General features: G+C 37.9%; 1 protein-coding gene across 1 annotated transcript in view; it reads left to right on the top strand.

Moving 5' to 3' along the window:
- SLC28A3 (solute carrier family 28 member 3) overlaps positions 1-21,877 on the top strand; it is a 138,499-nt gene that overhangs the window by 45,984 nt on the left and 70,638 nt on the right. Inside the window, exons 3-4 of the mRNA XM_007498894.3 lie at positions 12,877-12,966; positions 17,898-17,980. Coding sequence (XP_007498956.2) covers positions 12,877-12,966; positions 17,898-17,980 — 173 coding nt within the window. The remainder of the gene's footprint in view (positions 1-12,876; positions 12,967-17,897; positions 17,981-21,877) is intronic.

Below are 21,877 nucleotides of genomic sequence, written 5' to 3'. Positions count from 1 at the left end.
TTCTCTGAATATTTTAGTATATAGTCTTCCTCTTTGGGATAGAACCTAGACCAGTGGCATCAGACTCAAATAGATTATTAATAATCATATTAATTTAGAAAATCATAAAATAACATTATCTATGCTATTGTATCATATACATATTACATGCATTAAAATTAAACATTTGAATCTGGTTCTAGAGCACAGGGAATAATATTATGGAGCTAGGTTTGACACCTCTAGTGTAGAGGATGTTCTGACAATGCAGAATCCTTCCTAGCTTCCCCTGGTTGAGGTCTTCTAACTCTACACATGAGCATGCAGGCATGCAAAGTATGAAAGTATGCAAAGCAAGTACAATGTAATTTGGGGTGGGGAGAAGCAGTGGGACCTGGTCGGGGCAGGAGAACAAGAAAAGCCTCATATAGAAGAAGGCAGCAGAGCTTTGAAGGAAGCCAGGGTTATTAAGAGGTGAGAAAAGAATATTTTTCAGGCACATTGAAGAGCCTGTGCAAAGGCAAGCAAGAGTCCCTACTCCCAAATTTGCCAAAATATATTCTCCATAAGGTCAAGAATCATGTCTTACCTAAATTTCTCTAGTTAATAGCATAATCTACTGCACACACTGGGCACGTAATAAAATATTTTTCAAATGAATTTCCAAATGGTATTGATAAATGTACCCTTTAAATATAGAGCAAGTGGGTGGAAATGTCTTCCACCTAGGCTCGAAAGAGACATTAGCTTCTAGAAAAGTTTCCATGTAACTAAAGCAAAACCACGAAAAAGTAGAGGAAACCTAGGAAGCACAAGTAACCTCCTTCATAAAACTGGTCACAGGGATATGTAAATAGAACAGAGAAAATTTAGGCAGAGCACAGTAATCTGACTAAATATGATTAAAGATTGAGGTAAGATTTTGCTAGAAACGTGAAATGCACCTGATTTCTAAGCTCTCTTGTCTTCCCTTTTGTGATGATTGATTCATATTGGTAATAACTGTTCACTGTGTTCTTCAGTCAGATGGAATGATGTAAAAAATGAATTCTATTTCCCTAGTCTTCTCCTCAGCATCTATCTTAAGAGCACTTAAGTCTGTGAAGATAAGAGTACTTAAGTGAGGAGACTTAAGAACACTCAAGTGAGAAAAGTTAAGAGCATTTAAGTGAGGGAACTTAAGACCACTTAAATAAAGTGACTAAAGAGCACTTAAGTCTATGAAAGTGAGATCACTTAAGTAAGGAAAGTTGAGCACTTAAATGAATGCAGTTCAGAGCATTTAAGTGAATGAAATTAAATAGTACTTACCTTCCTGCTCAGAGCACAGTACACATATCAGAAGCTTTTATTATTTCAATGTCCACCCTGGGACCTTTGCTATTGCTATCACCTGATCACCATTTCAAGCAGGACCCCATTCCAGCTTCACTATTCACCCTCTACTCCCTGGGGCCATGTTTTCACTGGATTTCTTGCCCTTGCATTCCTATCTTAGAGTTCCTCTTCCATCATGATCAAGTCAGTTTGTGCCTTTCTCCAAAAGGGCTGTATCATTCTCTCTCCTGTGCTCTTATTTACTCTCATGGGCACTCTCCTGAAGAAAATACTCATGATATATAGTCCCAGTGCTTTTGTCTTTAACCCTCCACCCTCTCTTGTTTCTAATTTCTAAACAATTTTACCAACTCTTTTTATCTATCTTCCCAGTTTTGCAATCATGGAGAATTAAAGCATGTGTTGACTTAATTTTGGAGGGTATTCCTGAATTCTTTATAGAAATTCTTCATCTCTGTCATCCGCTATCTGGGTATAATGCAATTATTCTCATATATATCCTTATGGCAAATGCTTCTCATGAGTACTACAATAGGAGATGAAGAAATATCCTTCCCACTGGACTAACTCAACTCATTTAAGTGCCTTTCCAAGGAAATCCTTTCATTTAACTTCAACTTCAACTTTTTTTGTCTCCTAATTTTATTTAATAATAACGGTAACTAGCATTTACATTGCACTCTAAAGTATGCAAAGTACTTTACATGAGTTATTTCATCCCCTCAAATAACTCTAATCCATATGATATTGAGGTCAATGGATCGATTTACTTCATCCAGATTACATGTCTGAGGCTTTCTGACTTCTGGTCTAACACTTACCTGCCTTAGAGTAAAAATTTCACAATTGATATGGTCATTTTTTCCAGTATTATGTCCATTCATTGACTAATGAATAAGGATCTCACATTTCAAATACCACTAATTGTTATTGCTTATAGCAAAAAAATGTATGAATGTATGAAAGCAGAATAGGTCATATAAAAAAAAACCAAGAACTACTTTTACTTGAAGACATGTTTTCTTTCATGTCTACACTCGGTCCATAATTCTTCCATTCATTTTTCCATTGCCCAAGATAAAAGTCTGGAATTTCTCAATCTGAATACTACAATCTTATTTCTAATCACACTAGTATTTCTGCTTTGGCATTTAGGTCTTTCTCATTAGTCAGAATACCCTTGTGGAAAAGTTAGAGATACTTGAACCAGATGATAACATAGTTTAAGTGGATTCAGAACTAAAGAATACCAATGAACAGGTAAACATCCTCATTTTCTACTACTCCCTTCTATGATGAACCTTTAGAGCAGAGGTGTCAAACATAATCCTTCCAAGTGGAACACAAACCAGATTAGTGAAATAAAAATATAGTAGAATATTGTTATTTGTCATTTAGTTGTTTTTCAGTCATGTCTAGCTAAAGAGTTCAAGTCGTCTGGACTTTTCTTGGTAAAGACACTGGAGTGGTTTACCATATCCTTCTTTAGCTCATTTATCAGATAAGAAAACTAAGGCAAAGGTTAAGTGGTTTACCCATTGTCACACAGCTAGTAATCTGAGATCACATTTGAACTCAGGTCTTCCTCCACTGTGCCACCTAGTTGCCCATATTAGGACACAGATAATGTTAATATGTGGTTTTCTGAATCAATATTCAGTACCAGAAATCCTTACTTATGGTTGAGTGACCCCATTTCTATTTGAGTTTGACACATGACACAGCTAAGCTATGAAGGCAGCTGATGAAAGGGCCATATGAGACTCAGTAGAAGAAACTACTCTAACTTGCCTTCCTTTGGATGTCCAACTTTTATCCCTCCCTAAAGGATTGGCCTAGCTGCTTTTCTAATAATTTCTCTTTCTTTTCTTTTAAATTTAAATTTACTTAATTAATTTAGAATATTTTTCCATGGTTACATGATTCATATTCTTTCCCTTCCCTTTTCCCAACCCCCTCCCATAGTCCATGAGTGATTCTACTGAGTTTTACATGTGTCATTGATCCAGAACTATTTCCATATTATTGATATTTGCATCAGAGTGATCATCAATATCCCCATTCATATCCCCATCAAACCATGTGATCAAGCAGTTGTTTTTCTTCAGTATTTCTACTCCCACAGTTCTTCCTCTGAATGTGGATAGTGTTCAGGATCACTGAATTGTCACTAATGGAGAAATCCATTACATTCGATTGTACCACAGTGTCTCTGTGTATAATGTTCTCCTGGTTCTGCTCCTTTCACTATGCATCAATTCCTGAGGGTTGTTCCAGTCTCCATGGAATTCCTCCACTTTATTATTCCTTTGAGCACAATAGTATTCCATCACCAACATATACCACAATTTGTTCAGCCATTCCCCAATTGAAGGGTATCCCCTCATTTTCCAATTTTTTGCTACTACAAACAGTGCTGTTATGCATATTCTTGTACAAGTCTTTTTCCTTATTATTTCTTTGAGGTATAAACCCAGCAGTGCTATGGCTCTATCAAAGGGCAGGCAGTCTTTTAGTGCCCTTTGGGCATAGTTCCAAATTGCCCTTCAGAATGGTTGGATCAATTCACAACTCCACCAGCAATGAATTAATGTCAGGACTTTGCCATATCCCCTCCAGCATTTACTGCTAGGTGTGAGATGATACCTCAGAGTTGTTTTGATTTTCAGCTCTCTAATTTTTCATGTGCTTTTTAATAGTTTTAATTTCTTTATCTGAAAACTGCCTATTCATGTACCTTGCCCATTTATCAATTGGGGAATGGCTTGATTTTTTTTTGTACAATTGCTTTAACTCCTTTTAAATTTGAGTAATTAGACCTTTGTCAGGTTTTTGTTATAAAGATCTTTCTTTCCCCATCATTTGTTGATTCCCTTCTAATTTTGTTTTCATTGGTTTTTAAAATTTTTTTAATTTAATGTAATCAAAATTATTTATTTTACATTTTGTAATATTCTCTATCTCTTGCTTGGTCTTAAATTCTTTCCTTTCCCAGAGATCTGACAGGTAAACTATTCTGTGTTCACCTAATTCACTTATAATTCTTTATATTTAAGTCATTCACCCATTCTGAGTTTATCTTATTGTAGAGGGTATGAGATGTTGTTCTAAACCTAATCTCTCCCATACTGTTTTCCAATTTTCCCAGCAGTTTTTGTCAAATAGTAGGGTTTTGTCCCAAAACCTAGGGTCTTTGGGTTTATTGAACACTAGCTTGCTGGGGTCATTTACCCCAAGTCTATTCCACTGATCCTCCCTTCTGTCTCTTAGCCGGTACCATAGTTTTGATGACCATTGCTTTATAGTATAGTTTGAGATCTGGGACTGCTTAAACCACCTTCCTTCACATTTTTTTTTCATTATTTCCCTGGATATTCTTGATCTTTTGTTATTCCAAATGAACTTTGTTATAATTTTATCTAATTCAGTAAAAAAGTTTAAAAGTTGGATAGGTATGGCACTGAATAAGTAAATTAGTTTGGGTAGAATTGTCATTTTTATTGTTAGCTCATCTTACCCATGAGCAATTAATGTTTTTCCTGATGTTTATATCTAGTTTTAATTGTGTGAAGAGTGTTTTGTAGTTGTGTTCATTTAGTTCCTGGGTTTGTCTCGGCAGATAGAATCCTAAGTATTTTATATTGTCTAGGATGGTTTTAATTGAAATTTCTCTTTCTAATTCTTGCTGCTGAGATGTGTTGGAAATATATAGAAATGCTGATGAGACTTATGTGGGTTTGTTTTGTATCCTGTAACTTTGTTAAAGTTGTTGATTATTTCTACTAGCTTTTTAGTTGATTCTCTAGGATTCTTTAAGAAATATATAGAAATGCTGATGATTTAGGTAGGTTTATTAATTTTTCTGAAAACAGCATTAATCATTAGAAGACATTTAATGTCACTGCTTATACTCAAGTAATTATTGACAAAATCTCAGGCATGTACACTCATCATCTTTTCTCTTTGCATCCCTTGCTATTCTCATTGTTATGGAGGGAGCATACACCTCATTTAAATCACTTTGGAAATGTAATCAAACTTTCTCTTCTACACAATTCTGGGGCCAGTTCATTTTTCATCTTCCATTGTTTCATTGGTTTTTAAATAACAGGAGAAGTGAACTAACTTAGTGGCCTTTCTATCCAACTGCATTCAGAATTCAGCAATCTATATTCATATATATTCTTAATATGTTTATCAGCACAGGACCTGGTATGTATTGCATACTTCAATGTTTGTTGTTTAAGTAATTGGTATTTGAGCTCTCTTAACTTCCTTGTTGCAGCACTTTAATATAATAAATAATTAATGATCATTCAAATCAATGTCTTTATTTTTATCCTATTTTCCATTTTTAAAACAGATTTAAATAGGGGCAGTTAAAACCTGCCCTCAGTAGCCTTTTCTCCTCTTTATCCTTTCTTCTATTTCCAGAGTTGATTATAGACTTTGTTTTAAGAGATGATAATCATTTGACTTCATGTAGACAGCTGATTAGGAAATGACTTCCATGGCAATAATTATTCATTTCCTATCTGATACAATATAATCCCCTGGGGAAAGAGATGGCAAACCTCCCTAGTATCTTTGCCAAGAAAATCCCCATGGACAGTAAATGGCATGCTATGATCCATGGGGTCACAGAATTAGACTCAACCGAACAACTAAACAACAACAAAAGATTATATATATATAAAAAAAAAATATATATATATATATATTCCAATATCCAATTCTCTTTTGCACATCTTCCAATGCTATCTGTTTGCACATAGGAACCATAAAGGTTTGCTTTTTTAAAAAAAGTATATGATAAAATTTATTACACTGTATTCATATCTGACCTAATTATCTGTTCCCTTTTCTCTATTCTTTGTGAATTTTAAAAAATAATTTAAAAAATATTTAAATGATTTTTTATTTGGGGCATTACTATTGCTAGCTTCAGTTTCTATTTTTGGTAATAGTTTATATTTTCTTTTGTTTTTCAGTCTTTTGATTTTGTTCTAATATTTCTCATTCCATAAAATCATTGATTTTTCAAAAGGAGTCCCTTACTTAGGTGCTTGTTCTCCCTCTAGTTCTTTCATCCAGTGCTTTTCTTCCTTCCTTCCTTCTTTCCTCTTTCCTTCTTTTTTCCTTCCCTCCTTCCTCCCTTTCCTTCCTTTCATTTCCTTTCATTTTCATTTTCTCCTTTCCCTTTCATTCTCTTTCCTTCTTTTGTTCCTTCCTTTTTCTTCCACCCTTCCTTTCTTTTTTCTTTCCCTTTTTCTTTCTTTTATTCTTTCCTTCTTTCCTTCCTTTCCACCTTTCTTTCTTTCTTCCTACTTAATTTTTTATAGGTATTCTTCTAGTCCTTGTGGGAGATGCCCCTCCCCTTGTCCTTTACAGCTATTATATAGTTATTATCTTCTTCTAATTTGGAATTATAACAATTCTTTATAATGGTTGTTAGCTTTTCCTATTTGCTTATCTCCATCCATAGTTTTAAGTTGGTGCCCTGAGCTAGAACCACGATTCATCCGTATAGCACTTTTAGGTGGGCTATCCTTTGTCCTGACCTGAGTCACCTTGGTTCACCATCTCCCAAGGTGTATTTCTACTAAAAGTGCTGCTAAGTTTTAAGCCTTCTTGGATTTTTGAGATTCAGAGACTCCACTCTATGGCTTCTCAGGGCAGAGTTTAAACCTTAGAGCCCCTGGGTCTACTATGGTGTTCTGGTCTGAGTAGTACCATATCTGAACTGGTTGCTTCTTCCAAGCAAGGTCCATTCTGCAAAGTGGTAATCATCTTAGGGCTTTCTCATTGGAATCCTCTGCTCTTGCTCTCTCCAGATACAGAGCTTTTCGAGCCTCAGAGTCTTTGGTCTGTCCCTGGTTCTGCTACTATCCTGTTTGCCTGCTCTGGTACTGGTTTTACTTGGGTCCCAATTTCATGGATGAAATCACCTAAAACCCTTTTCTCTTGGGGTTTCTTGATCTTTTTTCAGTGAGGCATTATTCCTGGTGGAGGGTATGTGGAAGCTATGCTTCCTGCTTCTGTTTAAGTAGCCATTTGAGGCATCAGTTCTCAACTCATTAAACTCGTGATTTATAGGCTTGAGACTTTTTATTTCTTAATCCTAAACTATATCTTTTCAGTATAGTTTCTCAGTATTCTCCTGTGTCCTTGTTCATTTTGGTCTAAGGTTACATCCAAGTACTACTCTGCCTGTAGAGGATCTTGTCAAGTTCTTCATAGAATTTTTATACTCCTCAATCTTCAGCAATAAATGTTGGGACATAAATCACAACTATCTTCATGTATTTTTATTTATGACCATCCTGATCATTCTGAAACAAGATTCTCTTTTTTAAATTTTCCTCTTCATTTGGGGAGAGGAGAGAATCAGAGGGGATGTAGCAAGAACTGTGTTTATTTAAAAGGTCCCAATGATTAAACACTGCAATATCAGGAGAATTAAAACTCTGAACAATTCTAGATTCATTGGTAGGTAAGAGCATTACGTAGACCACAAAGTGTTTTAGGGATCTAAAACTGTCAGGGACTTCAGACCATCTGACTCGAAGGTATTTCACATTTGCCAAAAGCTGAGGGCCATGGATTTGGAGTGATTCTATCCTAAGGATCAGGCTAAGAGATTTGGAGTGAATTCCTCAAGGTCTCACAGGAAGTAAGTGCTGCAAGAGGTTGGATTTTAACTCACATCCTCTGACTCTACTGGCAGTTTCAGTAAAGATATTGACAATGGAAGAGTAATTGGTAGTAAGAATGAGAAACTGAGTGGTATCTGGGTACCCCTACACTAAATCAAGAGCAAAGGGAAAGTTGGTTGTAGTTGGTTGTGTCCAATTCTTCATGACCCCATTTGGGGTTTTCTTGGCAAAGATACTGGAAGGGTTTGCCATTTCCTTCTCCAGATCATTTTTCCTCATTTAATAAGAAAATTGAGGTAAATAGATAGAATTAAGTGACTTGTCCAGGCCACACAGTTTAAGAGAGAGTCCTTGACCTCAAGGATAAGGAAACCAGGCATTATTTTAATAGATTTTTTATTGATATATTTTATTTCTTTTAATTAAAGACATTAATTCAATCCTGATTCTCACTGGTCTTACTTTCCTTATCTGGAAAACAAAGAAATTGGACTAGATGAACAAGATAATTTGCAACTAGATACAAAGCAAAAATGAGTCAGTCGTCTTATTGGCAGCGGTAATCGGCTATGTCAAACTAACAACCAAAATGGTCTAAGGTTAAAGTCAGAAGAAATAAATGAAGGTCAACAGTGTCTAAAATGGAGTTTCATCAGCGCATCTGAGGCATCTATCCCAAGGATCAGGCTAAGAGATTGGAGTGATTAGAGCTCACCTATGCTTGCAGATGAAAAACTGAATTGGCAGCTGTGGCTAAAAGAATACTAGCTAGTGGAAATACCAGACCATCTAGGGTCATGTGGTAATGTACCCCTCTGCCTAAAAAGCTATCAACCTTAATTAATTAGAGATCTCTAAAATGACTTATGAACATGTGTACCCTCAGTCAACATCATAGGATCAAAGATTTCTGGAAGGCACTTTGAAAAAAATGAGTTTCAGAAATATTATATTACTTGCCTAAAGTCATACAGTATCACTCAGGATTTGAATTTTGGTCTCCCTGATTCCACCATCCAGAGCTCTATCTACTCACTCCCTACATCATGGAGGCTACATGATTGAAACCCAAGATTCTCTGTGAAATGTCATTTTCTTGTGGGTAAAGGTTGTTTCTTTTTGTTATTTCCAGAGGGATGGCAATTACTATTGTCCACAGCCAGTTTCAGAGGTATTCCCACTGGACTATTATTTAGAAAGTTAAATAATAATCCTAGTGTCTCATCATGGCACAGGAGTGACGCTGGGTCCTCCAAAACTATACCAGTGCAAAGCATGGGACTGTCTGTCCTCTAGGGATTCGTGTATTCAAATTTAGAAAATTTTGTTAAATCTTTTGAACTTTAGGGTTTGAAAAGTACTTTATAAATATCTTCAAAACAACTATGAGAAAGTAAGTGCTATATTTATCCTTATCTTATCAATGAAGAAACTGAGGCAGACAATAATAAAGTAACTTGCCCAAGGTCACACAGCTAGAAAATAAATGTTCAAGAACAATTTGAATCCAAAACAGCCAAAAGGAATGTCCAATTGAAATCACAAATCCTTCAAGTATTCAATATTTAGAGTGGTCAGGAAGTGGGAGGGCTGCTTATATGCAAATAGCTTGAGTTATATGGAAATTAGTCATGATTGTAGTGTTCTCTTCTGACACTTGCTCCAGCAAATGATGTCTGAGGTTCCTTCTTCCTCTAGGCTTGTGATGCTCTGATTGCATTTAGTGAAAGTCAGCGAATATTGTGGGGAATTCTTACAGGAGGTGCAAAGTGACTCTCTCTGACATCTTTGGCCCTTGCTCGCCTCACTTTATCATTGCTGTTGGAAGGATTGTTTGTGATTGTCCCATATGGGTTCATGGCTTGTGCTCCTCCCAGATCCTCTCAAAGTGTGAGCTGTTGGAGGGAAGTGAGTGATTTTGAAACTCTGACCTCCAGCACCATTTCATGATGTTTGTCTAAAGCCCACAGGCTGAGTCTGCTCACCTATCATGAGAGAGGTGCATTGAGGCACTGGAAAGGGAATCGTTGGGAAACAGCATCATGGCTTGGTACAGAGTAATCAGCCTTTTCTAGAACAGCCGATTGATTGAGGGAGGAAGGTACAGAAAGCCCTCCAATAGGTCCCAAAACTGAGATCAAATCTTTAGTTGTCATCCAGAAGATTCAGTCATGTTTAAATCTGACTTTAGACACTAGCTGTGTGAATTTGGCCAGTCACTTGACCTTGTTTGCCTCAGTTTCCTTCTCTGTAAAAATGAGCTGGATAAAAAATGGCCATCCACTCTGGTAGCTTTGCCAAAAAAAACCAATTGGGGTCACAAAGAGTCAGAAGTGACTAAAGAACAACAACAATTAAGTCCAAGAGGTCATTTCCGGATCTGGACTTAACCCAGGTTATTTAGAGGCATACAGATGCATATGCACACATATCTTCTGTGATGCCAACCACAACAAGGAGGTGAGAAGAAATGCATTTCCAGCAGCTCTGTGTTAGGGCTATGGGAGTTTGGCCCGTAGACCACAGAGATCTGGAAGCCAGGGAGTCAGCTGATTATAGACCCAGAGCTCTGTGGGATAATCCAAATTAGAGAGAGATTGGGAAAGCCAGTTACACATTCAACCTGACTTCATAGCTATTAATTAAGTTAAACTGTTCTGTGCTTGGCAAGGACTGCAATTAGACCCAGTCCCAGTAGGTGTTAGTTATATGAATGTGCCTTTTAGTGATAAATATTAAGGAAAAGGAAAAAGAAAATGAAGAATTTAAGTACCTCAGGCCCCTAATAGTGCAACCAGAGAGCCACTTAAAAGTGTGTTTGGGGGGGGCAGCTAAGTGGCTCCATGGATAGAGATCCCAGCCTGGAGCCTGGAGATCCTGGGTTCAAATTTGACTTCAGACACTTCCTAGCTGTATGACCCTGAGCAAGTCATTTAACCCCTATTGCCTAGCCTTTACTGCTCTTCTGCCTTAGAATAATGTGTAGTATTGATTCTAAGACAGAAGGTAAGGGAGGGGTGGAGTTAAGTCATTTCCATATTGAGTCACTAATCCATAATCACAATAGGCAGAGATCCCAGTGGGAGTTTATGAGTTTGTTAGGGGTGGGTAGACCTTCAGAGGAGAAAATTGGGATCAATGAGGAGGTTATAGTGAGGCTAAACTGGTCTCAAATGAAGAAACAACTGCTGTGAAAAAAAAAAAAACTTATCAATAGCCACATATAGTGCCAAGTTTTCAAGAAATGTTAGTTATTCCCCGAGCACTTACCATTTGCCAGGCATTGTGCTAGGCATGTTTGGGAATAAAAAATAAACATCAACAAAAATAGTCTGCCACTATCCTGAAGAGCTTACATTTTTATTGGGGAGGAACTCTATATACATGGAAACGTAAATATAAACTACGGAACTACCACGGGAGGGCACTAGTCCCTGGAATGTAGATCGCTGGTACAGGATTTACAGTGAGAGGCTTTGGGTTCAAATCCCCTTTTCCGCCTGTTGCTGACTGTGAACCTGAACACTTCAGTTTCTTCACCGGTCAAATGAAGGAGAATTTGGACGAAGGGATCTCTAAGATTCTTTCCTGTTCTAAACTCTGATCCAATTCACTACAACCAGTTAGCTTTAGATTCCTCATCTATAAAATGAGAAAATTGTATTTGTTGTTCAGTCGTATCCAACTCTTCGTGACCCCATTTGGGGTTTTTTGGGCAAAGATATTGGAGAGGTTCTTCGTTTCCTTCCCCACATCGTTTGACATTTCAGGAAACGGAGGCAAACCATTACGAGATTCATCCCGAGCTACTCAGCTAGCAGGTCTGAACTCAGAAAGATGAGTCTCCCTTTCTCCAAACCTGGTGCTCTGTTCACTGTACCAGCTGGCTGCCCTGATTCTGTACTAGAGGACATCCTAGCTTCTTTCCAATTATACGACAGTCAATATTACAGTGACACTCTAAAGTAGGGAAATCAGAAGGGACTTCATGGAGGAGGTAGCACTTTAGCAGTCCTTTGAAGGGAGCTAGAGGTACTGCAATCCCGAGTTGAGGAAAGATTGTATTCCAGGCAAACATATATATGCAATATATAATAAACCTGAAAGGGGGGTGAAGAACCCGATTGCCACAGGCTTTGAATGCAAAACAAGAAGTTTTTAAGGTAATAAGCAGGGTATCCATCATAACATACAGTGGGTTAGAGAATACTCGGGCTAGTAGATCACATTCAAAAGATTATTTGTGTGTGTGTGTGTGTTTGTTTAATATGCGCTCTTACTTATATGGCTACTGCAAGACCATGCCTGCCTGGAGGCAGTTCCTGATCCTGCCACCTGGTGGCAGGAGCAGTCAATCATCCTGAGGACTTTTCCTCCATCAGTACTGCAGATTCCGCGTCCTGCCTGCCAATTGCATTGGAGAGCACACTATGCGTCTCCTGGGTCCCGCATTACAATCTAGCTAACAAAACAGTCCAGTTAAGAGCACAAAAATAAATAAATGGGGCAGGAAAGGGGGGATATTTCCTTCCTCAATCTAAGAATGATTAATAATAAGATCAATAACCCAATCTAAGAGGGCTACGGGGGCCACAGAGAAATCGACTCGCCCATAACCGCACAGCCAGTTTTGCATTGTATGCCTGGCACAGCTCTTCTACCCAGAGGTTCCTGATGCCAAAGCCAGCCCTTAGCTTCTTGCCCATACCCATACTGCTCTCTACTGTCTTGCCTTTCTCCAAATCCAGCCACTCCACCCCAATGACTTTTATCAGTATTTCCATCTCTTCTGATGAGTCTTGAATTCATTCTCAGACTTTGCAGCTCAAAAATCACGAAAGAAAGCACAATCATTCTTATTTTTACACTGATTTTCCTTTTGAAATCTCTACTTTTCTTTCAGGAGGAAGACATCAAGGACCAGAGTGGGTCGCAAAGATGTTCACTAAGAAATCATACTGAATACAATGGAGATAGTATAAATGCTCAACAGGTAAGATTTGATTTGATTTGATTTTTTTGGCCATTGTTGATGAAAAGAGGCACAAGCTATCGTGGAGGGCAGTTGATTCCAAGGCACAAAAGTCATTCCAAGGCACTTAGTGATCTGGAGGAGAGGAAACGGACCTCAATAGCATTTTGAATTAGTCAGAAGGTCAGTCTCAAGAGTTAAGAAGACCTGCATTCAAATCCTATATCTGACATATACTGGTCTGGTCAGCTTACTTAGTGCTTCAGGCAACTCTGAATATAAGTTGCTGTTGCTGTTGCTGTTGCTGTTGCTGTTGCTGTTGCTGTTGCTGTTGCTGTTGCTGTTGCTGTTGCTGTTGCTGTTGCTGTTGCTGTTGCTGTTGCTGTTACTGTTGCTGTTGCTGTTGCTGCTGTTGTTGTTGTTAGCCTAGGTAATGGGATTAAGTGACTTTTCCCAGGGTCACACATCTAAGAAGTATCTGAGGTCACATTTGAACCCAGGTCCTCCTGACGCTATATCTGGCATTCTATCCAATGTGTTACCTAGTTGCCCTTCTCTCTGAATATAAGTTGCAGAAGAAGTATATAAGGGAAGAGTTCTCCACATAGAGTTCACATGTCTGGTTTTTTTTGTACTGTTTTTGTTTCTTTTTAAGGAAACAAAAGTATAAGACAAAAAGGGGAAATAGTTATAGGCTATTGTCCTAATAGAACAGCAAATATTAGGACAAAAATTGTCCTAATAACAGCAAAAGTTTAATGAGATCTTCATAGATTTAGAGCTAGAAAGAATCTTGGAGATCACCTACTTCAACCCCCTTATTTTAGAGATGAGAGGTCCATTTACAAATTTAATAATTATCATAACCAGGATCTGAACACAGGTCTTTTGACGTCTGATGCAATTCCTTTTCCTAATGAAATGGCACAGCACCTCTTGTTTTGCTGACATCTCTCATTTTTCTGGGTTACATCACCAGTTCCCTTTTTTCCATTTTCTCTTCCCAAGACAAGAAATGTTAGCTTAAGTTACAGAAGCTGAAGTCCAAGCCAAATATAGATCTTGTTAGAAAGAATTTCTAAAAAAAAGAAAGAACGAAGAATTCCTAAGTATTTGGGAGATTGTCCAAGCTCCTTGGGATAGGACTGGTAGAAGATAATAATAAAACATATGGCATATAACTAAAGACTTTGTGGAGAGGAAAGAGTTCAGTATCAGCATGGAAATAAAAACATTATTCCATTCCATCAACTACCGTCTGTTTAGCAATTATCACAGTTGTTAGTTGTAAGAAAATAGGAGAATAAATTTAGGGTTAGTGGCATTAGGATAGAGTGCTGGGTCTGGAGTCAGGACACCTCATCTTCCTGAGTTTAAGTCTGACCTCAGACACTAGCTATGTGACCTTGGTCAAGTCACTTAACCCTGTTTGCCTCAGTGTCCTCATCTGTCAGAGATGGAGAAGGAAATAGCAAACCATTCCAGTATCTTTACCAAGACAACTCAAAATCACAAGAAGTTGGAATCATCAACAACAACAGATAGGAGAGCAATAAAGATAATTTAAGCATATCCTTCCTTTTATAGAGCTTATAGCTTACCAGAAATGATATGTACAAACCTGATAATTACCAGCATCCTGTCTACATCTTGGGAGCTGAGGGAACGGAGGCCCCCCCCCCCAATCTGGAAAATCTACATAGATGTGGGAACATCATAGAACACTGTATATAAATGAAGAATCACAGTCATCTCTAACTATATTCTTTTTAAGAGTTCATTCCAAATACTGCCTAACTCCTATTATGCTATATTAAGTTCCTACTGCATTCAATGGAGTCCTGTACCATCAACTTCTTCATCAAGCTAGCACATCTTAGACTGAACTTTAATTTAGATAACAGTTTCCTTAGAAGGAAGCCATTTGCCCAGGGCCCCCACTATCAGTGTCTTACAGCATATCTTCCAGCCTTTCTGGGCCAAATGCTGACAAACTATCTGATATTTCTCAATTCTGACAGCTCTAACTGATTGGAGGCCAGAATATGTTTTCAAAGGGTATGGTACTGTCTATGTTAGTGACATAAGTATAATTTTCATAACAGAACAAAAGGACTTGTAAAAATCCTTAGTCACTGAATGCTTGATTTACTTGCCAAGCAAAGAAAGGCAGAAGCCAAAGAAGCACTATTTTGGAATACAAACTCCTTCGAAAATCATGTAAAGAAGGTTATTTCTACATACCATCCTTTCATGGAGCATACAAAGGCAGTGGAGGATAAATGCAGCCTCTGTTTTTAATTGTGGTAAAGAATCCGAATAGCTTGTCATCCCCCATATCATAGTTCTTATTTTCAAGATTACTAAATTTGATCTTAAGGTCTCTTTCAATCCTAGAATTATTACATTTACTTGACTCTCAGTTGTTTGTATTCTGGCACCTTGATGGTTTTGGCAAATCTATTTAAAAGAGCATCCTACCATCGGGGTAATAGCTTTCCTCCCTCATTTGAGGACTACTGTGCATTGCAGCTGATGTCCTACACTGTGTAAAAAATAGACTCGAATACAGGACTACAATCCCCATGAGCCTTTGCTCCACTTCCCCAGAATGCCTTGTAATCTCACCTGGGCCGAGATCGAGAAGATATTTAAGAAAAGGCTTTTGAAGGGCTCGGCTTTTTGGACTTCCGTTTGGAGCAGAGGCGTCTCTTCCATGATGTGAGGTTATTTTTTCTAGGCCTCTGGCCTAGGCACATGTTTCTTACTTGTATATTCTTAATCTTTAACCTTTAATAAACCCCTAAAAAATATAGTACTCCTTGCAGAGAGTAACTAATTTCTACCTGCCTCAGTCTCCCCATCTCCCCTAAATTTTAATCTTTACAACTGACAGTGCTTATCTCTAGAGTCAAATCTCTTGGCCCCATTCAATGGGTTGCAGTATGGTCTGGCTCTGTGAATCAATAACCAGACTGCCTATCAGGTAAATGATGCCTCCTTCATTTAAAAACAATTGAGGCAGCTGCCATTGAAGTAGTAGAATTTACTTTACCTTGGTTGGACTAGATGTTTAAAATAATATCTCATCACTTGTTTCAAGTTTTTCTCTACTCCTAGGGCCAACAGATTGTCATAGCATCATAGATCCAAGACACCATTATTTGCTTTCTGCTCAATTGAATTTTTAGCTAAAAATCATTGGGAGGCTACCCATAGCCTGAACCAGATGTTGGATACTACTGAACCTCCATGGGGCCATATTTAAAAAAATTCCCAGTCTTCTGGTTGAGAGTCATGTTTGATTCTTTTCCTCACCTTATCACTTTTAAGAGTCAACCCAGATAAGTTGATACCAGAAGCTTCACCTGGCAGCTGGCTGCTGCTACATCTAATTAAATAGCAGGTTCACCCAACTCTCATTTTATAGAGGACATACATAGATTCGATACTGGATTTTGAAGCCATCTCTTGGAATTAAAAAAAAAAATTCTTCATATCAGTTCTCTTTGTGGTGGCAAAGAACTGGAAATCAAGGGGATGTCCATCGATTGGGAAGTGGCTAACCAAATTGCAGTATATGATTGTGATGGAGTACTACTGCACCATTAGAAAAGACAAGCAGATTAATTTTTTTAAAACCTGAAAAGAAGTACCTGTGATAGTAAAAAATGAAATGAGTAGAACCAAGAGAACATTATATACAGTTACAAATTTAATATTTGAAGAATAACTTGTGAAAGTTCACCTCCAGAGAATGACCTGATAAGTAGAAAGATAGATGAAAGACATAATTTAGATACACATATCTGTTTTATGGTGTGGGGAGGGAAGGGAGAGGTTAAAGATAAAAATTAAATTTATGTAATTAATTTAATTTTTTTTTTATTAAAAAATCCTTTTGCTCAAAAGTTTGAAGGCATTCCGAGAAACCACACCATTCTTAAGATGGAACAAAGATACATATTTGGTCTCATTGAAATATAACCCCACCAGGGCAGCTAAATGGCTCAGTAGATAGAGAGCCAGGTATACAGACAGGCAGTCTCAGACATTTTCTTGCTGTATGACCCTAGGCAAGTCATTTCATCACAATTGCCCAGTCCTTACTGCTCTTCTGCCTTGGAACTACTTAGCTATCCATCACCTGCATCCACTAGAACACAGATTTCCTTCTCATATGATTGGCACTCAACTCTGTCCTCAGCAGGGCATGTATTATCAGTGCCAATGTTAAGCTAAAAACTAGGGGGCTCTGCCTCAATGTTAATGCTTTTCATATAAGGCATCTCCAGTGCAGAAAGAAGTCTTATTATCCCAATCAAATCTGTATAAAACTAAAATCACCTCCTCATGCAAATGGACCCATTTTAGTGCTTGTCTTGTGTTTCACTGAACCAAATACTATGCCAGACTACTCCACCCATTTACCTTTCGTGATTGGATTCATCCAAGACAGACTGTACTATACTATGCAGTAGTATATACTGTGTGCTCTTCTATATGTTGTACCATATATTGTATTCTACTAGTTATACTAAACTATATATCATAGCATACTAACTACATTCTACTGTTCTAACTCTTGCCTGCTATACTATACCAACTACATCCTATTTTTAAGCTTTTGTTTTCATTTAATTAATAGCTATTTCTTTCCCTCCCACATCCTGCCTTCCATTGTATTAAAGAAAAAAAAGAAAGAAAAGCCACACCTATGGTATATGTAGGCATGTTCAAGCAAACCAATTCTCATATTGGTCATGTCTAAAAATGTATCGCTTTCTACATCCATTACATTGTGAGCTCCTTGAGAGCTTTCTTTGTATCTCCAGCTTTTAGCATAGTACCAGGAACTTAATAAATGCTATTTACTGGCTGCAAATTGAATCCATCTCCACTCTGTCTAGGAGATGATTGTACTTATTTTTTTCCTACATATTTTTTTCCAGGGAGAAGAACATCTCACTATTGAATACGATTTCCCCAAACAGAAAGGAAGCATAGAAGAAAGTGAATCGACACATAGGAAAAGGTATGACTTTACTTTTGGATGGAGGTTCACCCCCCATTCATACTGTTCCCCCATGGAAAATCAGATGGGTCAGTCATTACCAAAAACCATGAGCTCTCGCATTTGGAATGTTTGAGGGAAGTATCAATAGAAAAGACCTCACAGCTTTAATGAAAATAGACATGTGATGTGCTGGTGAATGTTTTTAGTCATCAGTTTGCCAGGGAGGAAAAAAGTATATGCATGGCATACATTTAAGTTTACATTCATTAATTACTGAACTTATTTATTTAATAATTTATTTATTAATATTTTCTTCATCACTTTCTAAGGCCTAAACAATCAAAAAAATAATAAATCAAGCCCTAGTTTGTAGCATTTGTTAATTTCTGAAGTGTAATTGCTTACATTATAAACTTAGTAACTGGTTCTCATAAACTCACAACTTCAATATAAAGTGTAGCATTAACCCCCTTGTACCACTAACCCCTTCACACTAGGGCCAGGACCTGACACAAAGCAGAACTGAAAAGGGTAGAAAACATGATACAACTAAAGAAGTGACCACTCTGGCATGATGGTCTTCAGATTCTAGTGGTGGGTCATCATTATCTTGCACAAAATTTCTCCCTGGATTTGATGTATGGTTGAACCAAGCTCATAGATTTAGGACTCATAGATGCATATTTTAGAATAGTTCTAGAGTTAAGATAACTCAAGTGTTTGATGGGAATAGTAGAGGGTCCTGCCAAGGTGAATCTGATTGGTTTCCCACTTCTGAGGTTCCAGGCAGAGATATACCAATTGGCTAGAAAACTAGAAGTTATAAACTCTGCATCTGAATCTTGATTTGGGGCTTCATTTTCTTATCTACAAACCCAGATTATCTCTTAAATTCCCTTCTAGCTTTAAATCTATGATGCTAGGGTAGATTAGTAAATTCCAGATATTGGAGAAGAAGGAATTTTGAGAAGGGCAAAAGTGATGGGCTATAAGGAAGAAGGGACAATTACAACAGTTTTACAGAATCAAGAAAAACTTGTCTTAGGAAATCAGGTTTTCTGGATTGTAATTCACAAACTTCATCTTCTTTCTTGTCTTTTCTTTTTTTGACATTTATCAATGTTTGGTCCTCACATGGCAATGATGTACAGATAAAAATACTTAGTAGTACTAAGGTGGATTATTTCTCTAGTGAGAGAGTTTATTAAATATAATTTTTAAAACAGGAGAAAAGGACTTAAAGTTTTCTTAGCGACTGAGGGGAGAGAGGAGGGAGATATCTGGGAATTTTAATTTAAACAAAAAAATTAATAAGTTAATTGAAATAAAATAGAGATTATAAATTATTTGTTCCATGAATCCATGCTAGTCTAGAATTCTGTTTATTCCCTGATTGCCTTCATGTGAATAGAAGTTCACAAATAATCATCGTAGCATCATATGAAGTGAGGAGCTAGGTAGCACAGTGGATAGAGTCAAGCCTTGAGTCAAAAGGACCTGAGTTTAAATCTGGCTTCTGGTGCTTCCTAGTTGTGTGACCCTGAGCAAGTCGCTTAATCCCTGTTTACCTAGCCTTTGTCTTTCTGTCTTAGAGCTCTTACTAAAACAATAGAAAGTTAGGGTTTTTCATATGTACATACAAATAAATATATACAGTTTTACATATATACATATGCATGTATATATATGTATGTACATATGTACCTGTGTGTATATAAAATCATGTGAGGGCTGGTAAGGAGGTTCCTTTAGTTTTCTGCCTACTTGGAAAACAAATCAAGGGATAGTATCCTCCTTAGAATTCCTCTGAAAATGTTCAAGGCCTTCTAGGGAATTGCTGTCACAGGGTTCCTCTGAGGTCACTGGGAAGACATTTGAAGCTGAATAGAAAGAGCCAGTGCTCTTTCAATTCAAGACTTGGGTTCAAATCTCACTCTGGAGCTACCCTGGGTCTCAAATGTCTCATCTGTAAAAATAAGGAATTTGAACTAGATATCCTCTGAAGTCCCTTCTAACTCTAGATCTTATGACCCGATAAATTTAAATCACCAGAAAAAAACTAAATTACTAGAATTTTCCCAAAAATATTGTATTGCAACTACAACTTATCTGAGACCTATGATTAGGATGTTTCACAATCTTTGCTCAAGTGTTTTGTTGTTGTTGTTATTGAATACTTGTTATAAATCAATCTAGAGCATCTAGAGCAGCATGCTTGGCTGGGAGCCATGGGAAACACCAAAAATAAATAAAAGGTGGTAGCATATGGTGCATTTCTTCAAAGAGCTTATCCGAGATTCAAGACTTTCAGTATCTGGAATATAATAATCACATTCCAAAATCTATTCGACATCTGGGAAATTTCAATGGGACTAAATTTTTTGAGTTTCAGGCATGACTGTCATATGTGAGATAGGTTCACAAAAAGAATGATGGTTTAAGTATCTTTGCTCTTTCACCAACTTCATGTCTTTAAAAATCACAAAATCAAATCATGGCTGCAATCTAGATGTCACACGCTTCCTCTCCCCAGCACTGAACAAAATAGACTACATCAAAGGAGCATAAAAATCACCTTTGGAGGAACAGAAGGACTCCCCATTACTCCCCAGTACCCCACAGAGGCAAAGGTACATGGGGCTTGAACATTTCCATACTATAATAAGAAGGAGAAAAAGCTTGCACAGAAACATGAACTGAGCCGCCCTTCCCCCCCCCAACTCCCCCACCAAACCAGAGTGAGCTACCGGAGTGCTCACTGGGACAGCGAGTGAGTGGGAAATGTCTCAGTCTGGGGGGGCACTCCAGGGTCCTTGGGATCTGGGGACTGCCAGGAAAAAACATCTCAGGGTGTTTTCACGGGAGAACCCAGTGCTGATCAGGGGGGTCCGGGGAGCTGTACTTGGGGCGGTTGCGCTGAACATCTGGGCGGAGCTAAACACCAGGGGCGGACCATGCGCTGATTATCTGGGTGCAGCTGAACACCTGGGCAGTTTGGCAGTAATCAGGGGCCCAGCGCTCTAAGAAACCTCGGAGGCTGGGAAGAACTAGTCTGAGGCAACCTAAATTCACAGAAAAACCGCCCATATCACCCAGACCCCACACCAAAAAGGAAAGGGGAATAAAACCACCAAAGGGATGGCTCGCATGGCCCAAAATCAAGCCTCCAGGAAGAAAGGGAAAAAGGTGACTATTGAAAACTTTTATGGTGGGAGTACCCAAGGAAAAGAAGAGAATGAGGAGGAAATCCAAAAAAAATCAGAACATGCCTCCCAAAATGGAAACTATCAACAAGCTCTGGAAGATCTCAAACTGGAACTTATCCAAAAGATGGAAACCTGGAAAGAAAAATGGGAGAAAGAGATCAGCAGTCTAACAGATAAGACTACTCAATTGGAAAAAGAGCTCGAAGCATCCAATAGAAGGGCAGACAAAGCTGAAAAGCAAAACCAGTCCCTAACGACCAGAATGAAGCAACTTGAAGAAAGTGAGATCATAAAACAGCAAGAATCAATAAAGCAAACCCAAAAAATTAAAGAATTAGAAGAAAACATAAAATATCTCACTGAGAAGGTCACAGATCTGGAAAACAGAGGGAGAAGAGAAAACCTCCATATTATCAGTCTCCCAGAAAAACCAGAGATAAACAATAAACTCAATATTATTCTACAGGAGATTATAAAAGAAAATTTCCCCCACGTTCTGGAGCAAGGGGGCAAAATAGAAATAGAAAGGGTTCATAGAACACCCTCTATACTAAATCCCCAAAAGACAACCCCCTAGGAATGTAATTGCCAAATTCAAGAGCTTCCAAGAAAAGGAGAAAATCCTACAAGAAGCCAAGAAGAGGAGCTTCAGATATAAGGGGGCTCCCATAAGGATCACACACGACCTAGCGGCTAACACACTTAGAGA

The sequence above is a fragment of the Monodelphis domestica genome, chromosome 7 (assembly GCF_027887165.1).
Source record: "Monodelphis domestica isolate mMonDom1 chromosome 7, mMonDom1.pri, whole genome shotgun sequence".
Lineage (NCBI taxonomy): Eukaryota > Metazoa > Chordata > Mammalia > Didelphimorphia > Didelphidae > Monodelphis > Monodelphis domestica.
This window is presented reverse-complemented; position numbering and strand designations above follow the sequence as displayed.